The 21,055-nt window shown below is 40.1% G+C and overlaps 1 protein-coding gene across 2 annotated transcripts in view; it reads left to right on the forward strand.

The window, feature by feature from the left end:
• The window catches only part of FBXO7 (F-box protein 7), a 24,129-nt gene continuing 3,074 nt past the window's right edge, over positions 1–21,055 (forward strand). The window contains exons 1-7 of one of the 2 annotated variants that reach the window (XM_081129890.1): positions 1–417; positions 4,543–4,837; positions 8,801–9,028; positions 12,097–12,238; positions 14,402–14,485; positions 17,697–17,792; positions 20,153–20,329. In XM_081129890.1, the coding sequence (XP_080986016.1) occupies positions 296–417; positions 4,543–4,837; positions 8,801–9,028; positions 12,097–12,238; positions 14,402–14,485; positions 17,697–17,792; positions 20,153–20,329 (1,144 nt within the window). In that variant the 5' untranslated portion in view covers positions 1–295. Of the gene's footprint in view, positions 418–493; positions 602–4,542; positions 4,838–8,800; positions 9,029–12,096; positions 12,239–14,401; positions 14,486–17,696; positions 17,793–20,152; positions 20,330–21,055 lie in introns of those variants that run through there. The other variant, XM_081129891.1, reaches the window with a different exon arrangement.

Consider the following 21,055-nt stretch of genomic DNA (forward strand, 5'->3'; position numbering starts at 1 on the left):
GCCGCCGAGCGCCGAGCCATCGATCGCCAGGCCCTGAGCGGCCGGTCGCGCAGCCCGTCAGCCGCCGCTCGGAGGGTGGGCTCCAGAGGGCGCCCTCAGGAGAGGGGCCGAGCGCCCCAGTGCCAGAGGCCCGCCGGCGACGCGGTCTCTCCCCGTGACACCTGAGCACCTCCCCGAGCTCCGGCAGTCGCCGCTCCGGGGCCGCTGCCGCTCGAGGCAGAAGCTGTCAGTCGGCGCCGTCGTCCCCGCCGCCACCTCCGGGTCCAGGCCCCTGGGCCCCGCCGCCGCCACCGCCATGAAGCTGCGGGTGCGGCTTCAGAAGCGGACCTGGCCGCTGGAGATGCCGGAAGAGGAGCCGACGCTGGGGCAGCTGCGCGCGCACCTGAGCCAGGCCCTGCTGCCCACCTGGGGCTACAGGTACGCGGCGCCGGCTCGGGGCCGCGGGAGGCGTGGCGGGCGGCGCGGGCACGGCCGTCACGTGAGGCGGGCGGCGGGCGAGCGGGCGGCCCGGGGCGGGCGCGGCTGGGGCAGTGTCGCGCGAGGGCCGGGCGGTGAGCGGAGAACATGGCCGGGCGTCCGGGGGGCTCCGTCCCCCTCCGGGGTGAGCTGTCGCTTCCGTTTTCCAAGGAAACGGAGCCCGGGATAGGCGGGCGGGCGGGCGGGCGGCGTCCTCCCGCCCTCAGCAGCGGGAGGTTGGAAGTGACGGGTTTGGTTTGGGTTAAACCTTCCCAGGCCCTCAGGGAGGTAACTTCAGCGTCTCCAGCTGCCGGGGTGTTTCAGTGAAAAAAGTTTGGAAAGTACTAGAAAGAGTGAGCGATCGGGCCCCTCTCCGCGGCCACCTGTTCCTTGTCCAGCTGCCGCGAGGCCGCCGGTGTCTTAAGGCTTCTTTGTTTACACCGGCGGGGCGCCGCCGTGCGCGCTTTGACTTACCGGCGCAATTTTTTAAAAATTTTATTTATTGATTTGCGAGAGTGAAAGGGAGGGAGAGAGAAACTTCGATTTGTTGTTTCACTGGTTTGTGCATTCCTTGGCCGATTCACTGGTTGGTTTCATTGGGGTGCGTGCTGACCCGGGATCCAACCTGCAACCTTGGCTCCTGGGGAGGACGCTCTAACCGGCGGAGCTGCCCCGCCGGGGCCCGCTGCGAAGTCCTGCAAAGCGCCGCGCGTCCGCGTGTTTCAAATGACTGTGTTTTCCTGGGCGACCTGTTGCTCTTTGCTTAAAAGCAAGTTGCGCGTTGGCCTTACGATGGCTCTGGAGGCTCGCAGTTGGGGGCAGGCGGCGATGTTGAGAAGTATTGGGTCGAAGTCTTGTTAATTGCGGGGCTGCAGATGAGGCTGCTTTGTTTCCACTGAAGGTATCTTTTGGGGACAATAATCTGGGAGTAGATGGGCGAAAGTAAGGGTGGTCCTCTTCCAATACTAAACTAGCAGATTTGGAATTGGTGCCAAGAAAAAAAAAATGCTCGCTGGGGCTTTTTAGGCGAATTCTTCAAAAGAAAACCTTTCTGTTCATTAAGCGGCTCCTTTTATAAGACTTTTACAAACTTTCATTTTATTTTCAGGAGTTCAATAAAATGAGGCCATGTTATGAACTTCTCACCCTTCCATTTTTCAGGTTATAAGTAAGCCTGATTTTTTTCCAGATTAAGACAAAAATAGAAAATGAGGCATTGACATAACCCCCTCTAAACATATTAAGTGGCATGCCTATTGTAATTTCTTGGTGTTAAACATGTTTTGCATGCTGACTTCATTACCCCACCACGAATTTTCAAAATTAATTTCTCATTTTACTTATGTATTTATTTATTTATTTATTTACTTACTTACTTACTTATAATCCTCACCCAAGAATATTTTTCCCATTGCTTTTCAGAGAGAGTGGAAGGGAGAGAGAGAAAAAAACATTGATATGAGAGAAACTTTCAGATTGGTTGCCTCCCTCCGATATGGACCCCAAGAGGGGCCGGAGATGGAGCCTGAAAGGGAAGTATGTGCCCTTGACTGGAATCAAACTGGGCACCCTTCAGTCCCTGGGCCCTTGCTCTAACCACTGAGCATTATTATTTTTTAATTAGGAGGGGCAGTCTTGAAAGGATGTGCAACCCAATATGACTCCTTGTTTACTCAAGAGCCCAAGTTAGTTTCTCTTTCAGGTTTGTTTTTATAGTGGAGGCTGGTTAACTGGAAGGAATGTAAGCTTCAACTTGTGAAAGTAAATTAAATTCTTCTGAGTGTGTGTTCATTTTATAATAAATACGCACTTTTAAAATGTGTCCATATGACATTATTTTGAAAGTATTTTTGCTGAGCAAGTGGATCTGGGGTTGCTAGAAAATATTTTTTATAAGGCTTGAAGTTTCTGGCATGGAATTTCCTGATGAGCTCGAAAGGTGTTGTCCCCCCCCCCCACAATTTCAGAAAACAACTGTTTTTTAAAGCTTCTCCTGGAAAACCATATATTACTTTAGAAATAAGTCTTCCCATTTTCTGTGGTAGAGGGAAGCTCAACATTTTTATTAAGCAGAGAATTCTTTACCTTTTCTACAGATAGATATTTGGATGAATGTTGTATTTAAAAAAATAACCTTTTGCTGCGATCCATAAACACGTAGTTTGTTTGAGGTGTTTTTCTTTTTTCTGTCCAAGTTGGGGTGGTGTTTTTCTGGGCAACTGGAAGATTTCAACATTTATCAAAGTAAATGAAAACAGAAGCATAGCTACTCATTTTCTAGTAAGCAGGAGTAGTTTCTAAAACCTCAGAAAGTTCTCAACCAGACATTCTAATGGGTAAGAAAGAAAAAGCAGTGAATTATTTTGAGCCCTTTTGAAAATGCAGCATTGTGAGAAACAGTAAACAGAGCATGATTTTTGAAAGAACTTCATCCTTTGACTTTTTTTTTTTTAACCCTCACCCAAGGATATTTTTTCCATTGCTTTTCAGAGAGAGTGGAAAGGAGAGAGAGAGTGAGAGAGAGACACATCTATGTGAGAGACAAATAGAGTGGTTGCCTCCCGCACAGGGATTGAGCCTGCAACTGAGGTATGTGCCCCTGACCAAAATCAAACTCGAGACCCTTCAGTGGGTGGGTCAACGCTCTAACCACTGAGCCAGACCGGCTAGGACCGTCCTTTGACTTTTCAAGAAGTTAATGAAGTCAGCATTGCTGGGCGTAAATGTCGTATTAAATCCTCTATAATTGTTAATCATGCTCACCACTACATGGTGAAATGATGGTTATTCTTTCCAGGTGACATACCCTGTGATGCAGAGAGAGTAGTAGTTCATTGCTTCAGGATAATATTAGTCCTTAGCTTGTTCACCAGTGAGTTTTTGGATTTGTGCTGTCTTCCCTGTAAAAGACATCATAACTGGTCATCAGTAAGAAGAGGATTTGTACTTATCATAGGAGGGATGAATTTGTGTTTAGTCATCTACATACACTCATCTAACTTTTTGTGATTATGAATATTCATTTAGGACATGAGTCTGGTATGTTGGAACCAACATAAGCTAACTGTTTTGTAGGGACATTCAATGTGTAGCCTGATTTCAGTCTCATCTTGATCTTCCCAACTAATGTTGGTTGCATTTATTCCACAAATACTTTTATTTGCCAAGTGCTTCAGGTACAGTTTTGAACTAGACATACAAGGTACCTGATCTTATGAAACTTCAATTCTTTTGTGGGGTTGGGGAAGAGAGACAGCTTTATTTTCAAATAGTGAAGTTATAATCAATAAGACATCAGAATGGAATAGAGTGATGGAGACTGGGTGGAAGGCATCTCTGAGGAGGTGGCTTTTGAGTTGAGACCTGAATGATGGAAAGAGTCAGTTACTTGAAGAGCTGGAAAAGCAAATGCAGATGCCCAAAGGCTGCAATGAAATTGATCTGTTTTGAGGATGGATAGAAAGCTCATGTGAATAGGAAATAGTCAGTGAGAGGAAGGATGGCACATGGTAGATGAGGTAGGAGAAGCAGGTTGTGCTGTAATGCTGGGCTTGGAGGCCATGTTAAGGACTCTATTCCAAGTTCAAATAGAAGCTATTGGAGGATTTTCAGCAGAGGAATGATGCGATATAATTTACATTTTAAAAAGACTATATTTCATTGAATCTCAGTTGCTGTCACTCTTAAGACAGATTATTTCATGTAACACTAAAGGAAAAAATGCTTTCAGTTAAGCTGTGATATGTCATTGATTTTAAGAAGCATCCTTATTTCAAAGATACCAGATATAAAAAAGTATGTATCTTAGAATTGATGAAAACATGGATTAATGATAGAGAATTACTGTATCCTATCCCCCAGGTTAGAATTTTAGACATTATAAATCTATAACCTAGGTGTTTGGTGATAAGAATGAATAATTTGGTTGTTTTTCCAAAACTTTGACTTCCTTCTTATTTTTTGTTTTGTTTTCATTATTAATGTTTATCTAGGGTCATACCATGTACCTTATATATGTTCCAAATGTACTGTTGAGGATAATGGTAATAGGTAGCTCTTACCATCCTTATCCATCTTTCTTGGCAGTTCTGATACCCGGTTTGCAATTACATTGAACAACAAGGATGCCCTCACTGGAGATGAAGAGACCTTGGCTTCATATGGCATTGTTTCTGGGGACTTGATATGTTTGCTTCTTGAAGATGCCATTCCAGCACCTAACTTACCTTCATCCACAGATTCAGAGCATTCCTCACTCCAGAATAATGACCAACCCTCTTTGGCCACCCCCTCCAGTCAGTCCAGCATACAGGATGAACAGCAGAGTGATTTATTCCAAGAAGAGGCAGCCCAGTCTGATGTCTGGAACGATGGCAGCATGGTGGGTATTAATATTAAGAGAGGAAATGGGTAGCTGACAAATCATACTGAACACCTCGATTGAATTCTGTACCAGTCGGGATCATTTTCATCAGTAGATTGCACATTATATTCTTATAGAAAAAATTTTTTTAAAACTACTAAGTGCCTGGATCAATATTGGGCAGGCATTCTGAAGAACCCAGTTTTTACCTATTTATTTTGTTCAGACATTCACTCCTTCAAATAAATTATCCTTGGCTTCCATTATTGCCTCTCAGCTCATGTTCCCAGCTTTGTTTCTCTGGTCTACTCCACTCATTAAGGCTATATATAGTCCAGTTATTTCCAAATGATTTGCTGGACATTTATACCTGGGTTTTAAAATTTGTAACCTCAGATTCTGTATGCCAACATAAATTTGAAAATGTGTGCACTGATGTTCTCCTCTTCCCAGATCATCCACCCTCTTTGTCAGTGGTACTACTATTTTCCTGAGCTTAAAACCTTGGAGTGATTTTTGACTCCTCTGACCCAACTTAACAAGCCCTGTCAGTTTTTCCTTTCCCTTTCAGGCTTTCAATGTCTGTTTTTCAGGTTCATTTTCTTCCTACAGATTTTTGATTATGTTGTTCCCTGGCTCTTTTGTTACTGTGTATCACAGATACACCTGTTCTCATATTTTTGAATCGAAAAAGACCAAATATCTCTAGGTCAACCCTGTCATGGTACAGAGGAGGAAGGTCTGTCCTGTACCAGTTTTTAAGGCTTTCTAAGAAGTTGCACTACAACCTTCGCAGGGCTAGTTTCTATTCTTCCTTTCTGTAAACTGTCATCTCCTGTCAGACCAGACTCCTCACTTTCCCTCTACCAGCCAACATGTTCACATGCTTGCATGTGCACACATATATGCTACTAGTGACTGCTTCATGCCTTTGCTCTTGCTGTTCAACCAGCCTGTAATCCACTACCTCTCCTCCCCCTCCTGTCTGTGTGTCTACCCATTCTCCACGGCCTTGCCAACCACAATAACTTTTTAAAATTTCTCTTTATTTATTGCCTTGTAAACACCTCATTTATTATCCTGTCTTTTGATTTCCTGTATGGCTCAAGTGATCACTTTTATTACTTAACAATAACTATATATGGCATCTTGTTAATTGCTTTGTGTGTGTGTACTTGTCATTTCAACTTGATTTTTTTTGTGAGCCTTAAACATTAATTGTGCTTTTTGTGTTATTCAGTATATATAGATAATAAATAATACTTTCTAACAGGTTTGTAAATTATGAAAATCATCTGTGTTCAGATTTTTAGTAATAGTATCCAGAGAGATTAAGCAAGTTAAAAAAAGCTTTTATAAAGCTCAGCGTATTTTTATTTATTTAATTTTTTAGAAATTATTATGTATTGTGTATTTTTGTTTCATAGAGTTAATCGTTTTTTCTGATAGACTCGTTCAGAGATTCTGGTAGAAAGGCCCATTCCCTTTACTTCTATGTACTATTAAAACTGTCCAGTAAAATGGAACTTTTCATAGTATATGTAATACTTTACTAGTTTCCTTTTGGAATATTTGGAGATATTAATATTGCCTTAAGTTAGTAATTTAACTTCTAAAAGCATGTTATTTTGTGCTCTAAGACTTGTATAGGGCGACTGTAAAACCTTAGTGTGGAAACTGAGCTTGAAGTCTCATAAATAATGTGTTAAGTACTTGAAACAGTAGGATCTGCTAATTAAATGTAGAATGGAGCATTAGAAAAGGAAAACAGGAAAATTTTACTCTTGCAGTTAAGTGTAAATTAATTTTCTTATGTCATTATATTTGGGAACTCATCTAGTACCTGTTGATTCTTTAATGGGAAACAGAGATAACATGGTATCAGACTCTAATATTAGCTCTAAACTGCATTTTAGTTACTTGTTCCAGTCATTTGTAAATGACATATGACAAATGATATCATCAGAGAGGTGGTGCTGAACATTTTTTTTCATTTCCCATGTGTGAAGACTAAGATAAATATTCATATCATATCAGAATGGCTCAGAGAATGCCAGCAGTTCTCATGGAGTGGGAGTAAGGTTTGATAAGCTCACCAGGGGATTCTGATACCTTCCTCTTATGTCATTTTCAGTTTAGGGCAACTCTTTTTAATATTTTTTTCACATGTATTCTCTCCCATACAGCTGTCAGTAAGTAGTAAATGGCCAAGAGTTAGGCATAATAGATAGGTAAGAAGTAAAAAGCCTGCATACTTTATAATTTAGTTAAGTGTTAAGTAGTTTTAATAAGTAATTTCTATTTGTTCAAAATTTGATGGAGCCTCCTTTTGTAGGGAGCATAATTGTCATAGGTCTCTAGGTTTTAACAAGAGAATTTGGATCTTTTCCATAAGCTATCAGGGATTTTAGAACAGCCTCATGCTCCTTGACATTCTTCCACCCCTGGACTCATACTGTGTAATTTTAATTTCCTTTGCCCCTTCTTTAATGGAAATACAAACTTAAAAAGAAACATGTGCTTTGCATTAAAAGTCAAGCACATGCCTAGGAAACAAACTTTCTGAACACAACAATTAATATAGGTAACTTAGTCTTATTGAAGCAGCATGTCCAAAAGCCCTGAACTGGGCTGGGAATCTGGTGAGCTTGGTTCACTTCAAATTTTATTAGTTGGTAACAGTGATTATTATTTAATCTGAGTCACAATTACAACATGTATCATTTGTCTTGCCTATTTTATAGCATTTTTGCATGGCGCAAATGAGAAAACACTGAAAACAAAAACATTATGAACTTGTAAGATATCCTTTAGCATTTGTTCAACAAATGCTAGAGATAGATGAGTGTGAAATATTGAGTACCTATTTAGCGTTTGGTACTATACTGGGGTTACAAAAATAGGGGACATGTAGCCTGTTCCTTTTTAAACTTGCAGTCATGGTAGGTTGTAGATGCATGATTAGAAAATTGCAATACAGTGTGATAAAGTGCAGTAATAAAGGCTTTGCAAGGCAGAGTGATAGTCTTTGTCACCTCTGTTGAGGTGTGGGCTGCTAGAGTGGGGTGGAAAGGACTAGCAGAAAGTCAACTTGATACAGACTCAGGGATCAGGTGACGAAGGGCCTTGTATGCTAAGGAGTTTAGGAGTTTGGACTTCATTTTGTAGGCCTGCATTTCTCAGCATGTCCTCTATGAAAAACTTGTTTCATGAGATTATAAGTAAGCGTTAATAGGATGCTGAGTGTTGAGGAAGGAAGATAGCATTTCTGGGTTAAATGTTATGCACACATTATTATTGGACTTCCCAGAGCTTTGTAATGCCCAAACATACTTTGTGAATATGGAGGGCAAGGTTAGGTGGCTGTAGCATGTAGCGTTTTCCAAACTTAATTTTATCGTCAACCTCTTTTTTCCTAAGAACATCTAGGGCACATTCCAAGGCCCAATTTAGGGAAATGCTGCTGTCTTCATTGGGGAAATATTGGCAGGTTTTAAGTTCGGACCTAGGACATAATTGGATTCTTAATTGTCAGAAAACTGGCAGCAGTGGGTAGAATGTATTGGAAGATAAAAAAGTGGAGACCGGGATATTGGGGAGGCTGTTGCTGGAAGTCAGGAGATAGATGAGTGTGAAGTATTGTTGGAGTAGGAAGGGGCAGATTTTAGAGATACTTAGGAGATAGATTCAGTGGAATTTCCAAGTATGATCAGATTGAAGGTGGGTTTTAGTAACATAGATAGAGAAGTCTAGGAAGATTTCCAGGTTTTTGGCATATTGGAAGAGTTAATGGAGATAAGGAATTCAGGATGGAGGAATAGATTGCAGGCTCATTTATGTAGGAGGGCTCGCTTTAATGTCCCATTTCTGAACCCAATCATGCATTTTGGCTTTGAGCACTAATCTCAGTTCACTTTAGGATACAAAATATTGTGTGTAAAAGTCTGTTTAATGAATTCATTGTTTTGTTATCCTTTTCAGCCGGGGCCCAGTCAAAATGTTGAAACTGAGTCAATTGAAGATGTTGTGGATATGGAAGAAGGCACAGGTTTCTACCCCTCAGAGCCAATGCTCTGCAGTGAATCAGGGGAAGGGCAAGTGCCCCATTCATTAGAGATCCTGTATCAGTCAGCTGACTGTTCTAGTCCCAGTGATGCCTTGATAGTATCCATACATCTACTCATGTTGGAGTCGGGTTATATACCTCAGGTAAGATGACAAGAGAAAACAAGCATTTTTTTTTTTTTAATATGTCTTTATTGATTTTGGAGAGAGGAAAGGAGAGGAAGAGAGAGAGAAAGATAGAAACATCAATGATGAGAAAGTCATTGATCGGCTGCCTCCTGCATGCCTTGCACTGGGGATCGTGCACAACCTGGGCATGTGCCCTGACTGGGAATCGAGCCTCCATCTCCTGGATCATAGGTTGATGCTCAACCGCTGAGCCACACTGGCTGGGTAGAAAACAAGCATCTTGCTAGGGTTTAAGTTTCCCATTGGGAAAGGGGGTGTATCAGTAACTATCACTAGAGTGTTGTGTATTCTAGATTTCTTTATTAAATGTGGTTGGGTATTTTTAAAAATAGATACATATATTTTTATTGTTAACAGTATTATAGGTACCCTCATTTCCACCTCCTTACCCCTCCGCCCAACCCTGCCCTTCCTAGGCCTTCACCACACTAAAATGTGGTTGGGTGTTAAATGTAATGTGCTGAACACAGTGATGGGCATACAGTAGATAATTAGTAGATGTTCCCTTTCCTCTTCTTTTCTCCATTTGTTTTATCATTTTTTTAAATTAAAAAATTTGTTTTTATTGATTTTAGAGAGAAGGAGGGAGAGGGAGAGAGAGAAACACTGATGAGAGAGAAACATCAACATTGATCGGCTGCCTCCTGCACCCCCCCACCAGGCACTGAGCCCGAAACTGAATTGAACTGGCAACCTCTTGGTGCATGGGTCCACACTCAACCACAGAGCCACACTGGCTGGGCTGTTTTATAAGTTTTTAATTAATATTATAGAAGTGACGACAACTCTGGTTAAAAAAAAAAGACAAAAGATTATATATGATAGTATGTAGATAAAATGGGGTCAATGAGTGTAGATTGGGTGTGACTGGTGGGGAACACCCGGCCTGTGGGCCATATAAGACCCTCAAAATCATTTGGTCTGGCCCTGCCAAAGCAACCTCAGGCGGGACTCGAGATTTAATAAATCTAGGAGCTTTTTTCTTTTTTTTTTTGTTTGTTTTTTTAAAAAATATATCTTTATTGATTTCAGAGAGAGGAAGGGAGAGGGAGAGAGAGAGATAGAAACATCAATGATGAGAGAGTCATTGATCAGCTGCCTCGAGCCCACAACCCGGGCATGTGCCCTGACCGGGAATCGAACCCCGATCGCCTGGATCCTAGGTCGACGCTCATCTGCTGAGCCACGCCCGGCCGGGCTAGGAGCTTTTTTCATAGCTAATTTTTAAGTTGATAATTTTGTATGGACCGAGAATGATGTTATAAATATAGAAATGGCCCTTAGCAGAAAAAAGTTTCCTCGCTCTTTAAGATGATGACTCACTACGTTATTTTTTATGTTGGTAGGTCTATAAATTACCAGTAACTTAATAAGATTCAGTTAGGAAGAGGGACAGTTGTTCTTATGCTGTAGTTGCTTTCATTCATTCATTCATTCATTCTCTATAGTCAGGTGCAGTGCTTTGTCCCAGCTCTCACGTTACTTGTAGTCCAAGAGAAAGAGAGATACGTATATAAACCCATTGTACGGTATCGGTTAAATTCTAGGAGAGACTTATATGTGGACTGGATGCTAGAGATTCACAGAGAGCGTTTAGAGTGTGGATCTTATTAAAATGTAGATTCTAATTTAGTAAGTCTAGGGTGGAGCCTGAGATTCTGCATACTCCCACACAATAGCGATGCCACAACTGGCCATGTTATGAGTACAAGAGTAATGCAGTGATCATTGAACACCTGCAGCATGCCATGCACCGAGCCAGGAATCAGGATATAAAGACAGTCCTCTTCCTCAAGAGTCCACAAGTGTGGGAGGTAAACAACTAAAAAGGAAATTGTTTTTTCTGCTAAGGGCCATTTCTATATTTATAACATCATTCTCGGTCCATACAAAATTATCAACTTAAAAATTAGCTATGAAAAAAGCTCCTAGCCCGGCCGGGCGTGGCTCAGCAGATGAGCGTCGACCTAGGATCCAGGCGATCGGGGTTCGATTCCCGGTCAGGGCACATGCCCGGGTTGTGGGCTCGAGGCAGCTGATCAATGACTAGTGTATGATAAATAACATAATAGAAGTATACAACCATAGAAATAGGAGCAGAATGCCAGGGGATAAGAGAGAATGATGAGTGACAAACAGGGCTTGTTATCCTCACCCAAGGATATGTTTCTCTTGATTTTAGAGAGGAAGGGCGAGAGAGAGACAGAAACATTGGTGTGTGAGGGAAACATCAGCTAGTTGCCTCTTGTATGCACCCTGACTGGGGACTGAACCCGAAACCTAGATATGTACCCTCACCGGGAGTTGAACCCGTAGCCTTTTGGTGTACAGGATGATGCTCCAACCAACTGAGCCACCAGCCAGGGCAGGATTTTTTAAAAATTTATTTTTATTAAATTTATCGAGTGACATTGTTCAGTAGGGTCATATAGGTTTCAAGTGTACATTACTGTGATACATGATCTGTATATTCCATTGTGTGCCCACCACCCAAATTCAAATCATCTTCTGTCACCGTATATTTGGCCCCCTTTACCCTCTACCACTTCCCCACCCCCTTCCCTTTGGTAACTACCATACTATCATCTGTCTATGTCTCTTGAGTTTCAGTTTTATATCCCACATATGAGTTAAATCATACGGTTCGTAGCTTTTTCTGACTGACTTATTCCGCTTGGCATAATATATGTATATTTTGAAAGGGCTTCCTAAAGGAAGTGATACTTGAGCCGTGGTCTTGAGTTATGTTATGACTTTGGTAGGCAGAGAATTGAGTCTTTGGAGAGAGAAATTAATCCCTATCTCTGATGTTATTTTATCTATTTGAACAAAAATTTTGATGGAGGATAAGGTATAGTAACATTTTTCTAGCAAAATTTTATTCATAGCAATATTAATGATTTGACAAATTTTATTAAGGGACTGTATGGAATGCTTATTTCTAGACAAGTTAGGGGCTTCCTGGATTTTTAATCTTTTTGAGAGTAATGCCTTTCTTTCTTTGTTTCCCTTTCATTTCCCAGGGGACTGAAGCCAAAGCTATGTCCATGCCAGAGAACTGGAAGTCGGGAGGCGTGTATAAGCTGCAGTACACGCATCCTCTCTGCGAGGGCGGCTCTGCTGCTCTCACCTGTGTGCCTTTGGGAAACCTAGTCGTCATAAATGGTAATCGAATCCATAGTCATGGTCATTAGTTTACGAATACTTATATGTTTCTCTCCAAATGTTTTATAGCCACTTCATTGATTGACTATTATGATATAGTTATGAGTCTTTCTAAACTTGTTTAATCCCTGTACCACTGATGACATGAGTCTGAAAAGTTGTGGAATTACAGGATTGATGTTAAGGCCAGCAGCCTTCCCTCTTTGGGCAGCCCTACTCTTGCTGTCTTAACTTTGTAATTGTTTTTTGCTCCAGTGGGATCCTGATAATAGGACTGAGGTGAATCTATTACATATGAATTTTTTGAAGAATATGTTTTTCTTTATGTCTGTGAATGGCTTTTTTATTTTTATTGTTTTAAGCAAGGTGTTGAACTGAGAGATGGTAAGAGGTATGATTGAGCTGGGTCCCTTTTTGTTCAGTTTGGCATCTCTGAACAGTCTAGAAATGCACAGACAGTAAGGGTTCTGAGGCCTTAGTGTATGTGTGTTTTTTCTCCCCACTTCTGAGAAAGTCACTCTGAATAGTTTCTTTCCTAGTTGTCTTTCATATTAAGAAATTTCACTGGGATAGCAATACATTTCATTTTTGTATTTCATTTTAGCTCAGATGCCACCTACAGGTCCATACCAACTACCAGTGGTTGTTGGAACAGTCTCGTAATCACAAATTCTGGAGATCCGTTTGAGTGACTAGAATCTTTCATTTTTGTTGCATTTTGATTTTTGAGGTTTATTCTTTTAAGGATAAGATTGGAATGACTGCATTTTTCATTTTTCAGTACAGCTCGTCTTTGTATGGCAAAGGTGGCAGGCACTTCTATGTGCCTTAGCTCAGTGGTTTTCAACATGTTCTGCAGCTCCTAGTTCCTTCTGAGATGGAAGCAAGGAACAGGCGTAGTAGAGCTCCTATATCCACTTGCGTCTTGAGTAGCAACATGTTTGTCTATTTCATATATTGGGGGTCCCTTATAAGATTTTGTTTGAAATGTTTTTTCTGCTGAAATTTATTTTGAAAGCTACTCACACTGTCTTGATCTTTGAAATGAAAGGTAGTTCTAGATTCCCCATTATGTAATTTCTGCTATTTCCTTTTAGTCACTGGATTTTTTGAAATGTTATTTAAAGGTCTCAAAATTTCAGCTTTAACAGCTTTGGTGGCATTTCACATTTGTCAGGACATGACTATCTGATGGCGCAAGGACCTAGCAATGTCTTTTCAACAATTCATCACAATTACAAATGTAACTTTTAGTTGGGTGTTTTTCTATCCAGAAGGTCAGCAGTATCTGCCTTCATTTAATCATTCTGCTACATCACATCATAACTTGCAAGGTTGAAGTTACCAAATAGTAAATGTGAGGTAATTTTTGCCTCAATTTCTTAACTAAAGTTCTTTAACAACATGTGTATAATAAGCTCTATTTACTAGTTTCAACATACTTAAAAGAGAATAGCTGTTAAATGTCTTATGAGTTCTTAGTTTTCGATATTTCATTTACCATTCTTGGCAGATCGGCTGCTTGCAGACTTAAATGGCAGACAGCCATTCCAAGCTTGATTCTTTGAAAAGGAGCAGTGTGTCCTTAAATCTCTCCTTCACCAAAGACATCCTGCTCAGTGCACATGTGCACAAGCACATCACTGGCTCTTTCATAGAATGAGATGAAGTGCGCCTTTGTATATATGAATGAAATTGAACTCTCTGTTGATGTCAAGAATATTGGTCTTTTGGGTCTAGGGAGAGGATTCATTTAATAAACAAGGGAAGACTCATTGCCAAGGGTTAAATAAAAAATAAATGGAGTTTTTAGTTACATTGGTAGAAATAATGATTTTTATTGTGTTTATCTGTCTCCTATTAACCTTGTTATAGATCTTCCAATTACTAATGAGCTGCTGTTGGTAATACTTTTTATATAAGTATTATATATAAAGGTGCTTACTGTAGTTTTTAAAGGTGGTATTTTAGAGTGATTTTTAATTCATGCAATGGCAGGTTTACATTTTGGACTTTGCTGTGAGGGAAGGAAATAAGCATAGAGCAGTTTGTTTTGTATAATGTGTCCTTTGTATATTGGGGGGAGAAAATACAATCCCATACTGAAAAATGAAGGCAATTGATGAAGTGACAATTTTTCATCTTTCTTTTGCTTATTTACAGCTACACTAAAAATCAACAGTGAGATTAGAAGTGTGAAAAGATTGCAGCTGCTGCCAGAATCTTTTATTTGCAAAGAGGAACTAGGTAATGTAACCATGATTTAACTTTTGGGATGAAGCTTTGAGAGGTTCACTTTTAAACACCTGAAAGGTAATGTTCAAAAAGACTGAAAGTTTCTGAATGAGATTAAAACAAATTCAAGAATGTTGCAGAGTTTCTGTTTCCTGTTCTTCTTAGGGTCTTGGAATGCTGGGTCATAGATTCACTGTCATTATGTAATGACACTAGCATGTAATTTATTGCACACTGTTGATACTTCATATTTTCTGTATTATTCTTTGGATTTTTCTAGCATTGTGTTTAACCAGTATGGGGAGGATCTGTATTTTGTGGAAACCATATAATGGAACTTCATTATTGAAGATGTTTGCTTAAACCTATATAAATTTGGTTGCTTTTGATGCAGCTTGGACCTTTACCAAAAGTTTGCATTCTAGGCATGGTTTTGCTTATATTCTATAAAATTATTAATAGACACAAAGGAAACAAATTTTCCTTTTTATTTTTTTATTTAAGCCAAAGGATGAGAGGTGGGTAGGTGGTTGAAGGAGAAGAGATGGGGTGGAGAGGGAAGTATCGTCTTTAAGTGCTTGTTTTGTGCCTTTACGATGTTATTCCATTTCATCCTCATAGCAAATGTGAGGGTTTTAAAATCCAGATGGAGAGTGGTGTGGTATAGAGGGGAGATGACATATAAGCAGTATCTTTTTAAGGGAAGACCACCTAGATCTAGATCTTTGTTTTGAAGGCCTAGAGACTTAGTCTTATTAGTTTCCAGGGGAGATCAGGCCTTGAGAAATTGACCTATATGAACTAAAACTGATAGGAAAAGGAGACATCAGAATACAGTTGACTATTGAACAATAGGGTTAGGGGTGCTGATCCCCCATGCAGTAAAACATCCACATATAACTTTTCACTCCCTCCAAACTTAACTATAGTTGGCCCTTGGTATCTAAGGGGGATTGGTTCCAAGACTCCCTGCAGAGACCAAAACCCATGGATGCTCAAGTCCCTTTCATAAAATGATGTGGAACAGTGCATACATTTGGCCCTCTGCATCCACAGATTCTAAATCATGGATGGAAAACACTATTTTCTACCTACTATTGGTTGAATCCAAGGATGCAAAAGGGATATGGAGGCCTGATTGCATTTATTAACAGAAATCTGCATATAAGTGGACCCTTGCCATTGAAAACCTGTGTTATTCCAGGGTCAACTGTATATATTTATAATGGTCTCTGAACATTAAATGTCATACTAAACCAGTGTTTCTTAACATTATTTTCCTTATCAATCCCCCAAAGAGCCTTTGTATACATTTCCCCCTAATCATTCTACCCTGTGAAAATTTGATACCATAGATATACTGTATACTTAAGTAGTATACTGTGGCCCTTTGGAGGGGCACAAACAAATGTAATAACTAGGATTTTATTTTTTTGCCCTTCAAGAACTGATTTTTGCCCCGTTGGGGGCAATATTGCCCCTACTGAGAATGCATGAACTAGACTCATAAATCTCTAAAGAGGGTCTTACCATTAGGACCAGAAATTCCTTGACTACAATACTGTATATTCATTTCTGTACTCTGGGGAGTAGAAATACTCTATACTCTGTAGCAGTCAAGCTTATTATGCCCATTTTATAGATCAGGAAATAGGTCTAGAGGAGGTTAAATTACTTCAAGGTCACAGAGCTAATAAATGGTAGAATTTAGGATTGGAATAGATTTGACTCCTAAGCCTATTTTTAAAACAACTTTTATAGGAATGTAGCTCAGATGCGTATTCTTTATCTGGTTTCTGTTAAAAAGGAAATGAAAGGGAAGGAAAAAGTTAATACAGTTTTATTACAAGTTTATGCACTAAATGGAATATTTTTAATATAGAACTTTTTATGTTGGGTAGGAATATGCTGCTCATTTGACAAGTTATTTAAGTTAATTTTTACTGTGGCTTATAGTACCTGGTATATACTAGGTGCTATTATTTTTCTTTCTCTTGTAAGTTTCTAATTATTTTTATTGTAGGTCACTGAAGGAAAATATTTGTTTACAGAAAATTAGTTTTCACACTTGTAAAAGGCCGTTAAACCAAATTGATTTTTAAAATATCTTGAAATTTGTTTTCAACTCAAGATTGTAATTCATGCAACAAAGATTTAGAGTTTAGCTGCATATATTTCTTACTCATTGTCGATCAAGTTATAATGCGTGTTTTATGTATTATAGGGAGACACATAAGTATGGAATGGGGAGGGAGCAAGCATAAACTGAATATCTACTGATATATATTAGGCACTGTGCGTGGAGCTTTACATTTTAACTACTCTTCTCTGGTGCAGTGGTGGTGTCTCCTTTAAACAGATGAGCAAACAGGTGCAGATCAGAGGGTTCAATGTTATACACTTGGTAAATATATAGCAAAACTGAAGTGGGAATTTTAGGTTCAATTTGACAGTGTACATGGTGTAATGTACATGTAAATCACCTGGGGTTTTATTACAATGCAGGTTCTGATTAAGTAAGTTGGTGGTGAGTCCTGAGATTCAATATGTGGAAACATTTCCCAGGTGATATCAATTCAGTGATCCATGGACCACCCTTTGAATAGCAATATAGTGGCCAATATGAGTGCTTTGGAGCCCTACTTAGGTTTGTACCCTGCTCTCCCACTTACTATAAGGCCTTGGATGGGCTCTCTATATCTTGTCCTGCCTTTAAAGTGGGAATAATAGTATTTATCTCTTACTTCAGGGAGAAGTGCTGATTCTAAAGAAGGCTTGAAAACTGCTTGACACAATTGCTGATACATAGTCATCATGTGATAAATCCTTTTTTTTTCTACTAGGATCTAAGCTCCACAAGAGCAGTCCCCACTGTAGTCCCAGTGCCCAAAACAGATTGGTAGATATTCAGTATATCTTTGCTGTGTGTATGAGTCTCACACCGTAAGTGCTGCCTACTAAATTGTAGCCTATGAGCTATATAGGTTGGGTACAGCTCAATTAATTGTTATCATGGGGTTTTAGTTTTAGATCTTAAGATTTAGTTTTCAGAGTAATACACTATATACTCCCCTGAGTATTGGAGAGTTTGGTTTATGTCTATGTAGGAATTGTGAAAATTTATTTACCGCTTTGATTTGGTTTGGCTGAAGTAGGGGACACCATTTCAAGTTTTTCCACTTGATTTTGTGTTTTGATTTTTTTATTTTAAAAAATATTCCAGGGGAAAATGTAGCCAAGATATATAAAGATCTGCAGAAACTTTCTCGCCTCTTCAAAGACCAGCTGGTGTACCCTCTTCTGGCTTTTACCCGACAAGGTGAGAGATGATAAATGAAGGAATAGTAAGTTTATGTGCTGTGCTTGTGATTCTTCCGTCTTTTTCCTAGTGAAATTCTGCTCTGATTTTAAGACTAAGCTTAAATGTTAATTCCTTAAATGTTCACTTCCTCCTTGTGTTTCCACAGGAAACAGGATTTTGCACATATCTTTATTGTAGCCCTTTATTCAGTGTATCATAATTGTAGATGATTTCTTTTCACCTAAGGTTGTGAATACTTGAAAGCAGGGAATATGTCTTACTCACTTTTGTATTCTCATGGCCTAGCACAGGGTCTGGCCTATAATACGTTCAATAAGTATATAAGTAAATAATGTATAGCCTGTAAATTGGGTCTAAGTTCTTGTTTGTTTTTAAAACAATATTTATTGGGGCTCTATGCTAGGCACTTTGGATATTTCACATGTTCTTCTTACTTAATGCTAATAACTTTGAAGTAGATTTTTATTCTCATTTTATAGATGATGAAACTGTAATTCAATGAGGTTTATAATTCACTCAAGATCCTTGTATTAGTCAGCTTTCTCTTATTTGTATTGTAGTAAAAAATACTTAAAAATCTCAGTGACTTGCCCTGGCCAGTGTCGCTCAGCTGGTTGGAGCATCGTCCTGCACACCAAAAGGTGGTGGGTTCAATTTCTGGTCAGGGCACATACCCAGGTTTGGGGTTTGATCCCCAGTTGAGGCCTGTGTGGGAGGCAACTGATGGATGTTTCTCACATTGATGTTTCTCTCTCTCTCCTTCCTTCCTCTCTCTAAAATCAATTTTTTAAAATTACTTCTTTAAATCCTCACCCAAGGATATTTTTTCCATTGCTTTTTAGAGAGAGTGAAAGGGAGGGGTGGAGGGAGGGCAGGAGAGAGGGAGAGAAACTTCGATGTGAGAGAGACATATTGATTGGTTGCCTCCTGCACACACTCCTACTGGGGCCCTGGATCAAGCTGCAACCTAGGTATGCGCCCTTGACCGGGAATCGAACCCGGGACCCTTCAGTCTATAGGCCGACACTAACCACTAAGCCAAACTGGCCAGGGCTCTAAAGTCAATTTTTAAAAAATTTCAATGACTTACAGTGAACGTTTAGTTCTCACTCATGTATGTGTGTGGGTTAGCTTTGGTAGAAGGACATGCTCTTCTTGTGGCTCAGCAGTGTGTACCACTTCCACTCACGTTCCATTGGACAAAACAAGTCAAAATGGCCAAGCCTGATGGTAGTGGGGCGGGGCAGTGTCATTATACATAGAAAATGATTGAGAATCATAACCTGCTGTCCTTTAGCTGGTAAATAATTTCAGATTGATATGAACAGATGCGTGGTTTTTATTTGCCATCTGTGTGTGGAGGAGTACTATTTTATTTTTTAAAAATATATCTTTATTGATTTCAGAGAGAGGAGAGGAGAGGGAGAGAGAGAGATAGAAGCATCAATGATGAGAGAGTCATTGATTGGCTGCCTCCTGCACATGGGCATGTGCTCTGACTGGAAATTGAACTCCAATCGCCTGGATCCTAGGTCGACGCTCAACCACTGAGCCACGCCTGGCCAGGCAAGGAATAATATTTTAGATCCCAAGTTGCATGGTGCCAAGGCTGTCATACTGCAGTTTCTTCTTTATGGTGGTGAGGGAGGAGAATAATGAGAATTTTACACCCATTATTGTGTTTCGATTGTTTTTGCTAGTGGAAAACAATTTTCATTTGATTTTGGGATATATTAGTATTTTTTTCTTGGTTTTGCTTCTGCATTTATCTGCCTCCCTTTTTTAGCCTGCCTAATAGTAATTGCTAACACCCGAGTGCTCATTGTGTGCCAAACAGTGTTCTAAGCACTCTATATGTATTAACACATTTAATTCTCATCCTAGTGAGGTAGGTGATATTAACCCATTTGACAGGTAAGGAAATTGAGCTGGACAGAGTTTAAGTAATTTGTCCAAAGGCACACAGCTAAAAGTGGCAGCATTGGGAGCCAGTTTAAAAGCCAATGAATTATCCATTTTCTGAGGTTGAGTAGAGAATTTTTTGTTGCACTGAGCATTGCTCAAAATAAAAAGGGCCATTGACTAATATCTACAAATTGTCAGTTATGTATTTGATCTGTGTTAAGTAGTGTTAGTCTTTCCACAGGAACATAAAGGGAACAAGGAGGGGCTTTGAGTGAGTAGTAGTAATTAGGTAACCTGGGGTTAAAATTTGTCCTAGGTATGAATGCTGGGTAATCAAGACCATCGCCTACTCACCACCACTGTAGACAGGAACGAGTTGCCAGCTTTTGTTGAATGCGTAGGGAAGCTGCATGTTCTTTACTCAGCGATGCTTGTTCTTTTTTTCCTTTTAGCACTGAACCTACCAGATGTTTTTGGGTTGGTGGTCCTGCCATTGGAGCTGAAACTACGGATCTTCCGACTTCTGGACATTCGTTCTGTCCTGTCTTTGTCTGCAGTTTGTCGTGACCTCTTCATTGCGTCAAATGACCAGCTTCTGTGGAGGTGTTTATATCTGCGGGACTTTCGAGGTAATTTCCATGGTTCCATGTTAACAAGAAAAGGGCTCTTTCCTACTGAGGTTTATTTTATTTTTAAAAATATATATGTTTTTATTAATTTCAGAGAGAGAAAGGGAGAAGGGAGAGAGATAGAAACATTGATGAGAGAGAAACATCAATTGGCTGCCTCCTGCATGCCCCTTCTGGGGGTCAAGCCTGAAACCTGGACATGTGCCCTGACTGGGAATTGAGCTGCAGCCTCCTGGTGCATGGGTTGACACTCAGCCACTGAGCCACGCGGCAGGGAATGAGGTCTTAATTCTTAATTACTCAGCTTGCCCAAAGTTTTTAGTTATAGGTTGTTTTTTTTAGGGTTGCAAATAATCATGACATATAGCCTATTGTAAAGAGATTCTAAGCTTCATAAACCTTTGCATGTGTCCTGAAAACTCTCCTCAAATAGCCCCTTAGACTAAGTAGACTTTCAGGATAGAAAAATGGAAGTGAGACAGGTTTATTCTCTATCACCCAGCCTCAGTGTCTGACTTAGAAATCCACTGCATTTCTAACTACTTCTGTGGTTGTGATCAGAGTACATGTTGAGAGAGCCCTGCTTCCCAGTGGTGTGCTGCTGGGGAAGCTGCATTTCTGTTTTGTCACTTTTCCAGTAACCTGGTCATCATTGCAGCAGTGACGACAGTGGAACTTGGGGCTGGGGAGTTCTCCAAAGTGTCAAAAGGTTTCTAGATACAAGGC

The sequence above is a fragment of the Miniopterus schreibersii genome (assembly GCF_964146895.1).
Source record: "Miniopterus schreibersii genome assembly, chromosome: 2".
Lineage (NCBI taxonomy): Eukaryota > Metazoa > Chordata > Mammalia > Chiroptera > Miniopteridae > Miniopterus > Miniopterus schreibersii.